The 16,902-nt window shown below is 37.9% G+C and overlaps 1 protein-coding gene across 4 annotated transcripts in view; it reads right to left on the bottom strand.

Annotated features, from left to right (window-relative positions):
• The window catches only part of LOC133528894 (ceramide synthase 6-like), a 47,657-nt gene that overhangs the window by 9,482 nt on the left and 21,273 nt on the right, over positions 1 to 16,902 (bottom strand). For 2 of the 4 annotated variants that reach the window (XM_061866389.1, XM_061866391.1), the window contains 6 exons: positions 13,325 to 13,546; positions 7,535 to 7,756; positions 6,056 to 6,097; positions 2,276 to 2,394; positions 1,221 to 1,365; positions 51 to 142 (listed from right to left, as the gene is read on the bottom strand). In XM_061866389.1, coding sequence (XP_061722373.1) covers positions 51 to 142; positions 1,221 to 1,365; positions 2,276 to 2,394; positions 6,056 to 6,097; positions 7,535 to 7,756; positions 13,325 to 13,546 — 842 coding nt within the window. The remainder of the gene's footprint in view (positions 1 to 50; positions 143 to 1,220; positions 1,366 to 2,275; positions 2,395 to 6,055; positions 6,098 to 7,534; positions 7,757 to 13,324; positions 13,547 to 16,902) is intronic. The other 2 variants (XM_061866392.1, XM_061866393.1) reach the window with 1 other exon arrangement.

The following is a 16,902-nucleotide window of genomic DNA, read 5'->3' as shown; positions in this document are numbered from 1 at the left end:
TATTTCTCCATCGTAAGGACACAGAAAAGCCACAAATGAAAGAAAATTACTTTTTATTGTTGACCCGGTTGGGCGTGCTGTGATTAGAGTAATGCGAGCTGTCGCTGATGTCTGAACTCGAGCTGCGAATGTCACCCTCCATCTGGAAACACAATACGTATTGTTACTATTATTGCGTTATAAAAAGGGTAAAGTAAACCTCCATTTCTAAAACTGGTTAACGCTTTAAACCGCGACAAGTTACAACTAAAGTGCGCGGCGTGTCAATGTGAATCTTGTCGGAACACTTGAAGATTATATTTGGTTGTAGCTGCGCGCGTCCGCTGATCATTTATCTAAGGCTCATTAGTCTTAAAGTTTCGGTGAAACACACGGAATAAACATTACCTCCAAGCCCTACTTAAATACATATTTACATATACTGTTAAAATCATATCCATACACATATACAGAATGCTAGCAGTAGAGATGTAATTAAAAAATCGGTTACTTAGTTGTGAAATAATACCGGTTAAGTACCTACTTGTAAACCCTTTGACCACCAAAGACGTCATTTGACGCGCGTGGCTGCAGCCCTCTATATCCACCTTCGCGCATCCTGACAAGGTTCACGTGGACGCGCCGCGCACGACAGACGTGGTGTTTAAAAGGTTAAGTTACCTTGTCGGAAAACCGGTTTATCTCACTTGGCCCGCCTTAATGGTCTTATATGGCCAAACCATATTATGCAGGGCTAGAAGTATGCACAGTAGGAAGTTGAAGATGTCGTTTAAAAACCGGTTACCTCTACAAAACATTGGAAGTTCGCTCTAAAAATAACCGGTTTACTCACCTGACCAGCCTTGATGGTCTTATATGCGGGTCTCTATTGTTTCCCATAAAGTTTTAAGTCATAATGTATTGTTTGTCTGCATTTTCGTTTGCCATAATTTGGTTTTTCTCAGAAACGCGTAACTTTTCAGGATTGACATTAAACAAAGTTAGCGGTTTCTGAGTTATGACACTTATGACTTATGATAATATGACTATCATTACATTATGACTTTCACTAATTATGCCAAACAAAGGGATCCGCTTATATGCAACTTGGAGAATCACCCACGACCAGACCATATGCAGGGCTAGTAGTAGGCACAGTAGGAAGTAGAAGTAGTCGTTTAAAAACCGGTTGCCTTTTCAAAACATTACCAGTTCGCTCTAAAAATAACCGGTTTACACACCTGGCCAGCCTTGATGGTCTTATATGCGACTTGGAGAATCAGCCACGTCCAGACCATATGCAGGGCTAGTAGTAGGCACAGTAGGGAATTAAAGATGTAGTAGGCCGGAAACATTGGGACCAGCATCGGTGCGCGGATCGATGTACTGAAATTATACGGTATAAGATTGAAAGTTTTGCCCAAACATTTATGTTGAACAGAGCTTGAATTTGAATTTACCGACCGATGAGAAGAACACCATTATTGTCTGAATTGAAAGAAAGAGTACATATTTTGTGATCGTTGCGACTTGCTATACACACGTTCGTTACAACTACGGATTGGACAGATCAATCGATGTCGTGTGGGCCAGGCTTTAGTCTTGTTGTTTAGACTCTTTGTTACGAGAAGTAACGTACTTATACATTTTTTAAATTAAAGGAAAAATGCAGATGTATCTGCTTGATAAAGGAGTGGATCGGTATAAAAGTAGCAGGACATTATGTGGATTTTTCATTTTATTTCGTGGTAATTTTGAAGCAGTGCATTTTGTTTATAGTATTCTGTAGATACGACGATTACGACGATGTAGATTTCACGACCGGTCTGGCCTAGTGGGTAGTAACCCTGCATATGAAGCCGATGCGATTTCTTTAAGTTTGATGAGGTACTGAATACCTTATTAAAGTATTTTTGTTCATTAGTTAACTTTTTTAATTTGACGTGACTTTTGAGGTGGAATTTCCACTTTTCTTCGATAGACAAACCCACCATTTTATCCAAGATTTTTATTGGTATAATTTGTTCGTAAGACGATATTCCTTAAAGCGTTGCGAAAATGGAAATTCAATTGCGGCATTGTAGTTACGGCAAGTGAATATTGTCAAATAACAATGAGAAAACTCAAACCTATTTCAATCTGATTGTATTTTTATTTTTATGGTATTTTATCTACAGATCACAAAAAAAACTGCTTCATAATTAGCAAAAAAAATATATATATATACTAGATAATTCACTGCTACTTTTAATGCTGAACCATTGTTTAGTTTAACTGACGTACACATTTGGCTTACCTCCAAATAATATAGAATGGGAATATCCCCAACCTCGTCACGATCCAGAGCACGGTGAACACAGCAAACACGCAGTCGCAGAACCTTTGGTAGCCGGCGTACTTCGTGGCCTTTGCCGCCTGTAAAAAGATGAATTACATAGCGAGGGAAAGGCTGTAATGATGGGACTTTAGAGAACCTTGCGGGTTGCTAGATTACGTTTAGTTTTATTACTAGAACAAGTATTGACGACGTTTGCAGACCATTAGTAAAACGTTATGTCAAAAACATAACGTTTTAATATTTGTTTAAGGAGGAGATTCATAATACGTATTGAGCTTTGATTTTTTATGTTTGTTATCCCATTTCTCACAGACATTCCATTGTCATGTCATCAAGATGTGATAATAATATAAAAAATAAGGATCTCTTTTAAAAAAACATTCCGTAAGCACCAAAACTGCTGATAAAGATCACATAATAATTAACGGAGCTGGCACAAAGGCACGAAACACAGGAGTAGAATTTGAATCGCCATCATAATCCTTATCAAACTTTCAATCCACAACTTTACGCATCACGCAAGGATCTCTAATCTAACATGCATTGCAGTCCGTTCCTCTCCCTCAAGACGTGGCTCATAGGCATGCTAACCTTGCCTCAGTCTCATCAATGTCATCATATTCTCGAAAGACTTTCATTTGGAATTTCACCATAACATGAATTTATTACTGTAGTCTAGTGACTAAGATTAGAGTTGTATTCGATGGATGTAACAGTATAATACCAGTCGTCTCTAATGTCCAAAGTATAATTGAATTTGAATTATATGGTTTAAATGAATATAGTTTAGTCTTCAGAGAATATGTATGTGAGTAAACATGCACACTCTTCCGCACCTAGATCCAAGCAGGGCTGCCTTAGGTCCAATCATACACCCAGTAAACTCAGCATAAGCGTTAATTTAGTTATATATAAATAAACATATAATAAATTAAGTCCTAAAATAGAAACCCTGTAAACAAAGTAATTTACAAAATAAATAATACAAATTGTTTACTTTTTTTTTCAAACATAATTAATCAGTGTAAGAATCGGTTTCTGTCATTACTTATACTAATTGTTTGTTTTTAATTATGACGTAAAATACGCAGACAATTTCTTGTTACATTGGACATATTATAGTTAAACACCTTATTGACAATCTACCATAAGTTGCCTTTTGCTTGAAACGATATTATTGTTAGTAATATTATTAGCCTTACTGGAACAGTCGGTAGATTCTTATTCTTCAGTAATTTTCGAAGCTTATATTTCGGCCATGCTCATTTCCTTATTTTTTAAGAGTATATAAGGTGAAAATAAAACTCAATAAAATATGTCATCCGAAAATACTGTTAGTTTTCCCTACCAATGTTAAAATAACTATTTAAATAATTATAAGAGATAGAAAAGACAACTAAATCAAAACTAATTAGAAGAGATTCCCTATGTAAAAACGGCATTCTCCCTATTAAAAAACACCTGCATGAATGATTAGACTTTTGAAAAAAAAACCACCACATGTGATACTGAGTAATATTAGGTGAGGTTATTGGGCAAATGATTGATTCCAACCGATTTCATATAACTACTTACTACATACACCTAATTTTAAACTACATTGGTGTTGTCTGTGTCACTTAACAAGGAAGTGATACGTATAACGTTCAATGGACACAGCAACAAGACAAGCAAAGCGACAAAAAATCACGATTCACATAGATTGTTTCAACCGAATCCTCAATATGGCCAATTATTTCGCCGGTCGACTGTTGATAATGACAATTCGGTCGACGTTACACATAAACTACAAATAAAACGAGAAAAGCTACGACATATGTCCTTGTGATCGATAGACGGGCACGGGCACCGGTAATAACAGAAAACAGATTGTTTTTTCAGCGTTGAGCGTTAAACTGGTGTTAAACCCAAGTTAGCGAAAAAAATCATGCTGAAGTTCAATACTCCTGATATATTTAACCCACACACCTCGCACGCTAAACGTTGAAAAAAAAAACAACATTTAACTAGATCACATTTTTAAAGTGTTATACTGACTTCTGATTTCTCATTCATAGGATTTCGTAAATATTTCGATGGTTTAGACGGTTTACTATGGTCTTGTAATTTAATTTCTTATGAATGACATAGCAACTTTAACATTTTTTTTAAATTATCGTTTTCAAGGACCTTTATACATTGTTAAATATCGGCCCTATCAAGTCTGCTTCTCGTGGCTTCATTGATACTTTATTGCACATTACATATATAGTACAAATGGTGGACTTAATGCCTTAAGGCATTCTCTACCAGTCAACCACTGGGTCAAAAAGAGACTTAATCAATAAAAGAAAATAGAGTTAAAAATGCCATCAACATTTCAATGACTGCTAGGTTAAAACAACATTTTGCATATTTTACTGTTTTATAACACCAGCCGGGCTAGCACATGACGGGCGCAATAGTATCTCGCGGCGAGATAGACTACCCATCCCTATTTAATTAACATAGTTAGAAAAAGACGGGTAGTCTATCTCGCCGCGAGATACTGTTGCGCCAATCATGTGCTAGGCTTACTGTAACATGTCTCTCTCTAAGTAGGGCAAATTGTCATTGTCATTCATGTCACATCCGTGAAATAAAGGCTTGAATTAATATAAAAATCGGCTTCTCTCAGAATTAAACTGTTTGGGTTTTTTCAAAAAGTGGCTCAGGTGTTAGAGAAAACTTTAATTCCTATGTCACGCACTGAAATCCTTCTTCAGATTTCCTTCCTACTCCTACCAATGAAACCGTAGCAAAAATGCCATGTAAATCTTTATTACTTATTTCAGAACCGTAATACCACCTAATTACAGTCCAGTATCGCTACCACGAATTTTGACAGTGACATATTCGCTCACGTCTACTTAACTTTCTATGCATCTCGCTCGTACTCGCATATTAGTACAAGCGAGATGTACTAGAAAGTAATTTACGTAGCCGTACTGTACTTCAATTATAGTCAACAAGTTCAGTATTTAAGTATCAATACCAGTGTTCTTTTTGGTTTTGTCTGATATACAAATTAATGCCTTAGTCTTATGATATTCCTACATATATAATGAAAATGAAATTAAAATGTTTAATTTCATATTTTTTTACCACAGTTAGGAGCATTTAGAAGCGCTGGCTGGAGGTCGTGAGAGCGGACATGGAAGAGAACAATCTCACATCTGAGGATGCCGAAGACCGGACAAAGTGGAGAAGATTAAGTAGGAAAGCGGACCCTGGCGCTAGGCCGGGAAAACGCTAGGTTGAAGAAGAAGAAGAAGAGTGAGGAGCATTTAGGTGCATGGCACACTGCATCCGATTCGCACGTCGCTCCGATGTTTACGCGAGACAATGCGTGTATTAACGACATCCCGCTCGCACGTTGAGTACCGGGAACCCGCTCGGCTGGTTCTCTGTTTGTAGTCGCTTTCTTCTACAAAGCGGGAAAACGCTGGGATCGACTACGAGCGTAGCGCTACGAAAACGTTGGTACTGTTGGTTGAGAAAGTGTTATAGTTGGGTGGTTTTACGGAATAGAAAATGCTGACGATTGGGATTACCCCATAAATGTTTAAATTCTGAGAAAAGCAGATTTTTGGTATTTTATCTGGACGCTTTAAAGTACTTTTTGCCGATGCCGTGCTGAATATACACTTAGACGTATATAAAATCGGTTGTACATGTAACTGGCGGTAAGTGGCATGTCACATGGGGTCGAGCACTCACAAATGTTCGCCGGCGCCACAAGCGCGTCGCAATGGTCGCTTGCTGGAATCAAACATCTCATGGGTACCAAGGGTCCAAACCGGTTACATTCATATTAACCGGTTTCATGTAATTCCGGTTAACGACATTTTTTGGTTTTGATAATTTATTTTGCAATAAAACAAAAGTATTGAAACAAGGTGTTTTTAATTTGTTTCGAAATAATAATAACCGGTTTCGACCTCTGCGCGGATATTTGCTATGGCCATTCCATAAAACGGTAATGGTATATGAATGATCATTCTATTCTAAATATGTCGGTTTAAACACAACAGTTGTAGGTAAATACTAGCTTATTCTATACAAGTATATTAAAAAGTGTTAGAAGCCAATAGAGGGGTCATCCATTAATTACGTCACACGAATTTCTAGGTTTTTTTACCCCTCCCCCCTCCTTGTCACACTGGGTCACATTTGGCAAACCCCCTCCCCCCGTGGTATGACGTCACATTTTTGCCAATTTTTTTTTTCAACGTAATCGGCGAACCGAATTATTTACCATTAATACTTTATCAAAATATTTTTGACTAAAGAAATATTAGTAATTATAAAAAAACCGTTTAGGAAACCCCTAAACGTGTGATGTAATTAATGGATGACCCCAGACAGAGAAGAAGCGCTGCTGGTGGCCCAGCGGTAAGAGCGTGCGACTTGCAATCCGGAGGTCCCGGGTTCAAACCCCAGCTCGTACCAATGAGTTTTTCGGAATTTAATGTACGAAATATCATTTGATATTTACCAGTCGCTTTTCGGTGAAGGAAAACATCGTGTGGAAACCGGGCTAATCCCAACAAGGCCTAGTTTGCTCTCTGGCTTGGAAGGTCAGATGGCAGTTGCATTCGTAAAACTAGTGCCTACGCCGAATCTTGGGATTAGTTGTCAAGCGGACCCCAGGCTCCCATGAGCCGTGGCAAAATGCCGGGACAACGCGAGGAAGAAGAAGAAGACAAAGAAAAAGCAATTAATTTCAGAAGTAATCCTACTTAAGATATATATTTTTTAATTTTACACTTTTTATACACCTTATTTCTTTATTTTGGATAGTGTAATTATTTTTACTTATATAATGAAGATAGCTACATATGAAGGCTATTTACATATACATATATATACATATGTTCTATTATGAGAATGAAGAATTTCCAACCATTCATACATAGGACTTTTATAGTATAGATTTACCGATAATGTATGACATATTTTGAATAAAATAATAAAGTTGTAACATTCTATGTTATAGCATACATATTTAATACACTCCAGAGATAAAAAGAGTTTCATTTTACTCCTATACAATAAGAAACCTACTTCTATCACCACCTCGACAAGTGTTTTGTTTTCCCAACGACAAATCATAGATTAATGCTGTTTTAACGATTTAAACTGAGCTATATATCGCATCGCTTACAGGTCACTCCACAGCTAACAAAATTTACGTACCTCTAAAAATATATCCGCACAGTCATGTGACAGCAGCACCAGCGTACCAATCCGGTGCAGATTGCAGACCCAACTGAAGGACAACAGCATGATGGTGGCCAGATGATGGACGAACATCTGCCAGAAGTCCTTGCGACGGACGTCCCAGAACTGGGACATCGAGAGTGACCAGTAGAAGGCGGAGGAAATCATGTAGTACCACCACACGTCGGTCGTTAGGCCCTGGAATGTGGGTTGGTCAAGTTCCGTAAGTGCATTTTCCGCAAATCGACAACCATTGTGCCTAAAAATATTGTTGCAAAAAATATTCATAGCACGGGATATATATTGCTAAAATTCATAGACAACCTAACGTTGTATTCAGTTTGTATTTTTAATATGTAGTTTGATATCCACAAATTATTTAAATTAATTATACCTATACCATATTATATTTTTATCCTGGACAAGCAGTCGCATCAGATCGCATGCTGTGCAAATTAGTTAATTCTTTGAATTTGAGCTTATCTGAAACATATCGGGCATGTGGGTGGTTCAGAGAGCTGATGACGATGCCCACGCGTATAGTACGTTTACTGTTCTTGTACTTAAGAGGGAACTAACTTTACACGTTTTAATCATGTCAAGTCCAAATGTCATGTTAAAATTCACTCGTAAACTAGACTATATTTCTGAGGGCAAAGTATAAGCAATAACTAAAAAGGTTAAAGTTGGCTTGATATAAAAAAATCACGGAAACATGTCTAAAATTCATTTATTTTCAATTGTAAATCGTTACCCTGAATACCATAACATTATAATTTTAGTATAAAATAGCTAGTGATATAGCGGAGGGATTTGACCAGCGAAATTTTAATCAGAGTTATTGAGGAAAAAACGTTAAAACCCGCGCGATTGTGTACGACATATTTTTTGTTCCCTTCTAATTTTCTGGCTTTACGCGCCCTCTTAAACAAATACTATAATTATTAAGATTAGTGTAAATAAAAGTAAATAGACTTTAAATTTGAAGTTCCATATTTAAAGAATTTCCTGCCTGTGGCCTGTATGCCTGTGGATGTGTGCCTGTATTGGCTAAAAATTTCGCTCTAAGTTCTATCAAACGCTGTATTTTTTACGCAATGTAGTAGTTTCGGTGTCTAACAATTTATTCCAGAATGAGTTATTCTAGTGGTGCCTCGAGGTCCCCAAACCAGAAATGGTCTGTACCCCTAGTGTAAATAATTTCGATTTCGAAACGTGACGTACGCGTTTGCGTTAAGTCTCATTTTGTATGGGTTTTTGAACAGCGCGCCAAGCGGGACGTTTTGGAAAGTCAAAAATCTCATACAAAATGACACTTAACGCAAACGCGTACGTCACGTTTCGCTGTCGAAAATATTTACACTAGGGGTACTGAACATGAAAACAATACTTCTAATTTTTACGAGTATATCTCACTCTGACGTTTCGACACTTTACTACAATTTTGTTACTAAGTGACTTTAAGTAAATATAAAGAAACGGGAAAGAGCATGTCGGGCCAAAATCCGTGAAGGGTTCCGTAGTTACCATTCTGTCAGAAAAGGCTAAACGGGGGTATTAGTAAGTATCATGTACATAATGTACATAACAAGCATCAGGGACGTATTTACCTTCGCAACGCTTTGTAGGTACGTCTTTTTGCAATAACTCAAAAACGGATTGACAGATCATTTACGCTATAGTTTTCATTGAAAGATTATATTAGGCTTTTGTTTAAGGATTTTTTTTGTTATTTTTCTTTACAAAAGTTAGAGAGGGGGAGACATTATTTTTTATTTCGGAGCGATTTTTTTCGAATATATTCACTTTATCTAAAAATAGTCATTGAAGACCCCTATTCATTTTTAAAGACCTATCCAACGAAACCCCACGCCATTGATTTAAAGCGATTTTTTTTTTAAAACAACAAGCTGGATGAGTGCTACCCTAAAAAAAATTAAAGTTTTTATTTTACCGTTCTCTTGCCATGTCTGATTTGTGTTTCCATGCCAAATTGCAGCTTTCTAGCACTAACGATCACGGAGCCAAGCCGCGGACGGACAGACAGACCCACATGACGAAACTATAATTAGGGTTCCTTCCTAGTTCCCTACGGTACCCTAAAAAACAATCATAAAATTCAATTATAAAATAATCTCCATTCTTATCATTTTACAAACTTAGTTTATCTTACTTAGCATTAGCTGATTCAATATAAGCTTATCTTACTTTTACTTAGCATTAGCTGATTCACTTCGTAGTAGATTCTAAGGCAATAACATGCTGGAACGTTATCACTTATCATTTATCAACTTATCAGGCATTATATATTTAGTGCGTAGTATAAAGTGTACGTATATCACTATGAGTCACTTTTTACTCTAAATAGTACAAGTAAATGAGTAATTCAATTAACTATCGTTATCAGGTTGTCAATTAAATTGCATAGTAATTATAGAAGATACATATATGTGGCATTATCTAGGAAAAGGGACCTTATTGTCGATGGCGCTTCCGCCGTCATAAATGATGCTCAGATACATCAAATACAACGCTGCGCGACGCAGTGCGCCGTAAGCGCCATCGAAAATAAGGTTCCTTTTCCTAGATAATGCCACATATGTATTTCAAATTAAACGGTTAAAAATAAATCAGTTGATATAAAATCAATTAATTATATAATAACGACGAAAATAATTTGAATTTAATAATCGCCAATGGATAAAATAAAATAAAAATAGACTAAATATAAGGGTCTCGGCACCGAATATAATTTCGTACCATTTGGCGTCGAGACCCTTGGTCCGTGGGGTCCGAGCGCCTTTAACCTTTTTAAGGAAGTTTCTAAAAGGATTAGAGAGGTCACTGGTGACCGCAGAGCTGGCAGCTTCCTCGCTCAAAGAATTAGTCTTGCGATACAGCGAGGAAATGCTGCTAGCATCTACGGCACCATGCCGCAGGGGGATAGTTTTATTTTATTTTAAGTCTAGTTTTATTTATTTTTAGATCTAGGTTTTTAAGTTTTGTAGTTTAGTTTTTAGTATATTTACCAAATAAACGTTTATTATAAATAAAAATTATTTATTTCAAATGACAAAACTTCTGAACAGCAATGCTTCGCAATAACGAATAAATTACACAATTTATTTTTAGTAAATATAGTATTCGTTTTTAAATCTCAAAGGTAAATAACAGTTTACAAATTGTTTGTAAATTATCAAGGGGAAAACCGCGTTGTAACGGAAGTGAACCGGAAATTCCTGAAATTGCATTAACCATTTTCCAGGCCGCGCCAATCTACAAGGTTTTCCCAAAAAATCCAAATATAATCCATTTAATCCAGCTTTGATGATTCATTTGAAGACAAGTAACATTTCCTGAAAGTGTAATCTAATTTGAACCTTAAATCTGAATGCTAAAGTTGAGATTCTAATGGCGCGTATGTTTTTTTTTATACTACGTCGGTGGCAAACAAGCATACGGTCCGCCTGATGGTAGGCAGTATCCGTAGCCTATGTACGCCTGCAACTCCAGAGGAGTTACATGCGCGTTGCCGACCCTAACCCCCTCCCACCCTCGTTGAGCTCTGGCAACCTTACTCACCGGCAGGAACACAACACTATGAGTAGGGTCTAGTGTTATTTGGCTGCGATTTTCTGTAAGGTACTTCCCCAGTTGGGCTCTGCTCTAGATCTGGAATGACATCCGCTGTGCTGTGCCCTACCACACAAAGCGAGATGACATTCACAATGCCCATACCTCTCTTGTGGACGTAGTTTAAGGACGTACCCGGGTCTGGGTCCGTATGTGGTCGATAAATTGTACTATGCCTGGATAAGGGCATTAAAACCGAAGAAGTGGAAGTTCTGTATGTAAAACTAGCTCTAATTTATTTGTAATACTTACAACATTTAATACTATCAGAGTAGAATTCGACGACCGGTCTGGCCTAGTGGGTAGTGACCCTGCCTATAAAGCCGATGGTCCCGGGTTCAAATCCTGGTAAGCGCATTTATATATGTGATGAGCACAGATATTTGTTCCTGAGTCATGGCTGTTTTCTACGCATTTAAGTACCTATTTAAATATTATATATATCGTTGTCTAAGTACCTACAACACAAGCCATTGAGCTTACTGTGGGACTTAGTCAATTTGTGTAATAATGTCCTTATTATATTTTTTAATTTCAAAATCAGACATATTTTGTGGTAGAGTATAGTATGTTACGTAAATGTTCATGCCAGGTTTTATGTAATTTTTTGAGATTAGAATGAGAGCGTAACTTAGATTGTATGGTAGCGTCTTTTCGGGGGGTCGTGTGAGTCTTACAACCGAAGTATATGTACCTGCATCCATATAGATCCAGTGCAAATGTACCTACATCCACATTGATTCAGTGCAGTTGTACTAACAAAAACATTTTTAACTGACTAACGGTAGCCATGGTGGGTCTTATGCCTTTGCAATAAGGTTTATGAACTATCAATTAATGGTACAGTACACAAATAAACACGTTTGTTTTTAATATAAGACCGAGTCAAGGTCAGTCGCTACTCATTATGATAAAAATATCAACAGAATAGGTAAATAGGCAAGGATACTTTATAGCTTTACCAGCTGGCTATTTCATTTAATTTTTAATAATGTCCAACTGGCTGTATGTTTTTATGGATACAATCGTAATTTATTGATTTAACCTTACCATCTACTATAAATGTTCTTAAAAGAAAAGCGTCTTAAACTTTTATCTTTATGCGTAGATCGACGTTTACTTCAACATTGCCCTTGTAGGTATGTTTTCATACTGTTTTTATCGCCTATCATGACAATGATATCGATATGAACAGTTTGAACTTCTGTTTAGATCGTGATTTGTACCCGCGGGCCGCGCCTATAATGACTATCCGCTGGAATACAAGACCACGAGCTTTGCAAGCCAGGGTACTTATCGACGAAGCTAGTTTTCATTGCCTTCACTACAGCTCTGAACTTCCATTTAGTTCACGCCGGGGCCTATTTCCCAAACGGTAGTCTAATATTATTAGTGTGTTGCCATGGTAACCCATACGACTTGACAGGGGCACATTTCTCGAACGGTATTAGTCTAATATTATTAGTGTGTTGTCATGGTAACTCATAAGATTTGAAAGTTCGTGGGCAAATAATATTAGTCTAAATGCGTTCGAGAAATGAGCCTCAGTTCGGGGATTAATAATATTAGTCTAATACTGTTCGAGAAATGGGGCCAGGGGTTGTTTAATTAAAAAAAAAAACCGTATCTTATGACAATCCGCTATTTCGCTTGAGCTCAGAACTACCAGCTACGCAAACATGGTCATTACCTGTTATTTTAGTGGCCATCGTGGCAGATACTTATTTAAACATTTACAACAGTTATCACCTATACCCGATGTAGCAATAATCTATCTCCCACAGCCAGTCCTTGTTCCAAAGAATAAACATTCCAAAGGGACGAAAACGAAAAGACGGAACGCGTGGAGAACTTGACGAAGTCCTGCCCGCGTAGCCAACGTGCCTAATATCGTTCACGCTCCGTGGTGAACGAAAGGTAACTGTCACAGTCGCACTAATATGGAAGAGTGATAGAGAGAGATGACTACGCTACGCTGCGGAGCGTTAACGATTGTAACGTTGGCTACGCGGCCTGTTACCTCGCTCTGAACTTGCATTTTGCTCAAGAGTGGTCGCTTAAACCCAGGATCCTCTCAGACAGGTTCATGACCGACTAGACTAGTAGATATAACATTTACAAAACAGTTCTCACCTGATGCGGATACCCAATGTAGCAGTTATCTATCTCCCACAGCCAGTCCTTGTCCCAAAGAATGAAAAGTCCGAAGGAGAAGTTGTACAGATAGAAGGTACATCTCCACGCGTTCTCGCAGAACTTGACGAGGGTGGACGGCTTGTCCTGAGACCGACGGAGGCGCCACCATCGCTCGACCTGGCGTTCTGACATGTCTAGTTGCTTGGCTAGCGCGCATATCTGGAAAAAGATGGTGGATTGTAAGCACAGGAACTGTGTTCGCTGGTGCAATTTTTACGAGGTAATTCATCACACACACTGATACAATGGTATCACACTGATGCAGATCAGGGCTATAACCGCGACATTTTTTTTTACAAGTTACGAGGCAACTTGTGGTCGCCTTCTCAGTCAATGGGACGGAGTTCACAACGAATTACGTCAACCGCAGGCGAAGGCCAGCATCGGCAAATCGGTTTCAATTTAGTTAAAATAATAAATAACCGGCCAAGAGCATGTCGGGCCACGCTCAGTGTAGGGTTCCGTAGTTACTCTTCCGTCACAATAAGCTAAACTGGAGCTTAAAGTATAGTAAATTGTTAACCAAGGGATGAAACGGTACCTTTCACCTGAGTTAAACAAATAGACAAATTTGCATAATCAGTACCTAATTAAAATAAGTCTTTTTACTATGAAGGGAAAACTTTTTGCGATAACTCAAAAACAGCTAAACTGATCATGTCCGCTATAGTTTTCATTTAATGTCTTTCTTAAGCTCTACTTTCACGATTTTTTTCATATTTTTTGGACCTATGGTTCAAAAGTTAGAGGGGGGGGGACACATTTTTTTTTTCTTTCGGAGCGATTATCTCCGAATATATTCACTTTATCAAAAAATGTTTCTTGAAATCCCCTATTAGTTTTGAAAGACCTTTCCAACGATACCCCACACTCTAGGGTTGAAGCGAAAAAAAAATTTCACCCCCACTTTACGTGTAGGGGAGGTACCCTAAAAAAAATTTAATTTTTAGATTTTATTGTACGACTTTGTCGGCTTTATTGATTTATATATCCATGCCAAATTTCAGCTTTCTAGCACTAACGACCACGGAGCAAAGCCTCGGACAGACAGACAGACAGACAGACAGACAGACAGACAGACAGACAGACGGACATGGCGAAACTATAAGGGTTCCGTTTTATGCCATTTGGCTACGGAACCCTAAAAAAGAAGAGATGGAGGATCATATCAAAAATTTCTGGCTGTTTCATACATTTTAGCTGGTCCATTTTCTATGGGAGGGGAAAAAATTTTCCGCGATTTCGGGGTTGGTCCCATAGTAAAATTTGCTCAGTATAACCCCAAAACCTCCCTGGCAACGGGAATGCACATATTTTTTGGCCACCTAGTATATATCAGAGCTTCGTGTGTGGACTCGGTCAAATGGTACGTAAAATATATCGTAAGATGCCTTGCTACTCGTATAAGATATCTTTTGGTATATTATCGCTCCGTCTGTGACGCGCTTTAGAGTATGTACAGTCAGGAGTCGTCCTAATACTACGCGATTATCGCAAGTTCGCACGAATTTTACTCGCGCGAACGCGCGATCATATATATTGAACTCGAATAGGTGTCCTAATTGACAATCGCGCGACCAATTAGGACACCCTATTAGAGTACAATATGTTTGATCGCGCGTACGCGACTCTAATAGGGTGTCTTAATTGGTCGCGCCATTGTCAATGAGGACACCTACCTATTCGAGTTCAATATGTTTAATCGCGCGTTCGCGTAACTTTTGATATTCGCGTAGTCGTGTTGTATTAGGACGACGCCTCACGTCTCAAAATATTGATAGGAGAAAAGTGCCAAAAATATATATACACTTGTAGTGTGTAGTTAGTGTATACATCTTTTTGGCACTTTGTCCGTATTGATATTTTCAGACTTGACCGTACATAGTCACGCTAAGCTAACTGCGTGTAACTAGCGTGTTATATAGCAGAATGTGCAAGTGTTATTGTGACGTTAGTGATAACACTTGCACAGTATGTGCTATCAAACACGCTGCAGAGTTAGCTTAGCCTAACTCTATATGATGAACAATGATTTTAATTCTGTCAAAAAAATTAAGTTGACACTACTACACTACAATGATTATGTTTCCAATGTATGTTTGTGTATGTACGAGGTGTGGTTTACTTCTAAGTTGTATGTGTAAGCATGTGCAAGGGCATGCACTACAAATTGCAAGCTAACTAAGTTTCGGCATCTATTCTACAATGATTGAAAAAAAATACATATATGTGACTGTAAGCGGAAAAAAGTCCCACTTTGTCGCTTGCCAGGTTATTCGTATAATAAATCTCGTCGTTATGGCAAGCAAAAACGTGAAACGTTTTGCCAGTTACTCCAGGGGTTAATGCCTTAAGGGCGCAGATCAACGGATGCTCTAATTAAAAAAAAAAACAACGAAAATTAAAATGTAGTCGAATTTGGGTTGTGTATGTACTATGTACAGTGTCGAGTTCATAAATATGTATACATTTTTTCACCTTAATCCATTGAAATAAGGTGAAAAAATTTATACATATTTATATCTATGAACTCGACTGTACTCCTAACTTGGTCAAAAAGGACGCCTATGACTATGGAAATAAACGACCAGTCACAAATAAAGCCAATGTATCTAAAATAACCCAAACCCTTATTATACAATCCCTATAAACATTTCAATAGCGCGATATAGAAATCGCCGCTCCCGGTACACTGCCATCTCGCGTCATATTTGGTAAACATGTTTTATATTAAAGTATTCTCCGTACTTACGCGAACAGGTTGCAAGAAAGGTTAAAAACCTTAGTAATAGTTACATCAGTCAAATATATAGTGCAAATCGCACCTATATTTTGACCGGTACGTATAGAATAGAAAGATAAGTCGAATATCGACTTTGACCCAGTTATCGACAGCATTCGTTCCTTTTACATGTTATCCTTCAACCACCACTTGTGGTCTTCCCACGACACGTGTCTTTTATACGCGTTCAGGAATTACATTACCGTTCTAAAAACGGTTTCGGTTGTTACTTTTATTAGTTCGATATAAGATCGGATTGAATATTGAAACATGATTTTTACGGGGGTGATGAAATAGTACTTTATGCAACAGACACATAATGCCTTTCCACCAAAGATGTGCTATGCTTGCTATGCTATGTTTTGCATACATTTGAAACGTAGCTGTAGCTGCGTTTCAAATGTATTGTTTTGTGAAGCTGGTGAAGCTTTTTCTAAATTAAAGGATGCCTTGATGAACTCTCCGTTGATGGCCTGTCCAGATCTTTCGAAACCTTTCATCCTCCAGTGTGACGCTAGCCAGGTTGGTCTGGGGTCTGTCTTGGCTCAAGAGATTGATGGCGTCGAACATCCAATTGCTTATTACTCCCGTTTATTTACTAAGGCTGAACGTAGATATGGGACAACCGATCATGAGCTTCTCGCTGTTATTCAAATTGTTATTCGTAGCTGTAGCTGTAGCTGCGTTTCAAATGTATGCAAAACATAGCATAGCAAGCATAGCACATCTTTGG

Source organism: Cydia pomonella, chromosome 20, assembly GCF_033807575.1.
Source record: "Cydia pomonella isolate Wapato2018A chromosome 20, ilCydPomo1, whole genome shotgun sequence".
NCBI classification, from domain to species: Eukaryota; Metazoa; Arthropoda; class Insecta; order Lepidoptera; family Tortricidae; genus Cydia; species Cydia pomonella.
This window is presented reverse-complemented; position numbering and strand designations above follow the sequence as displayed.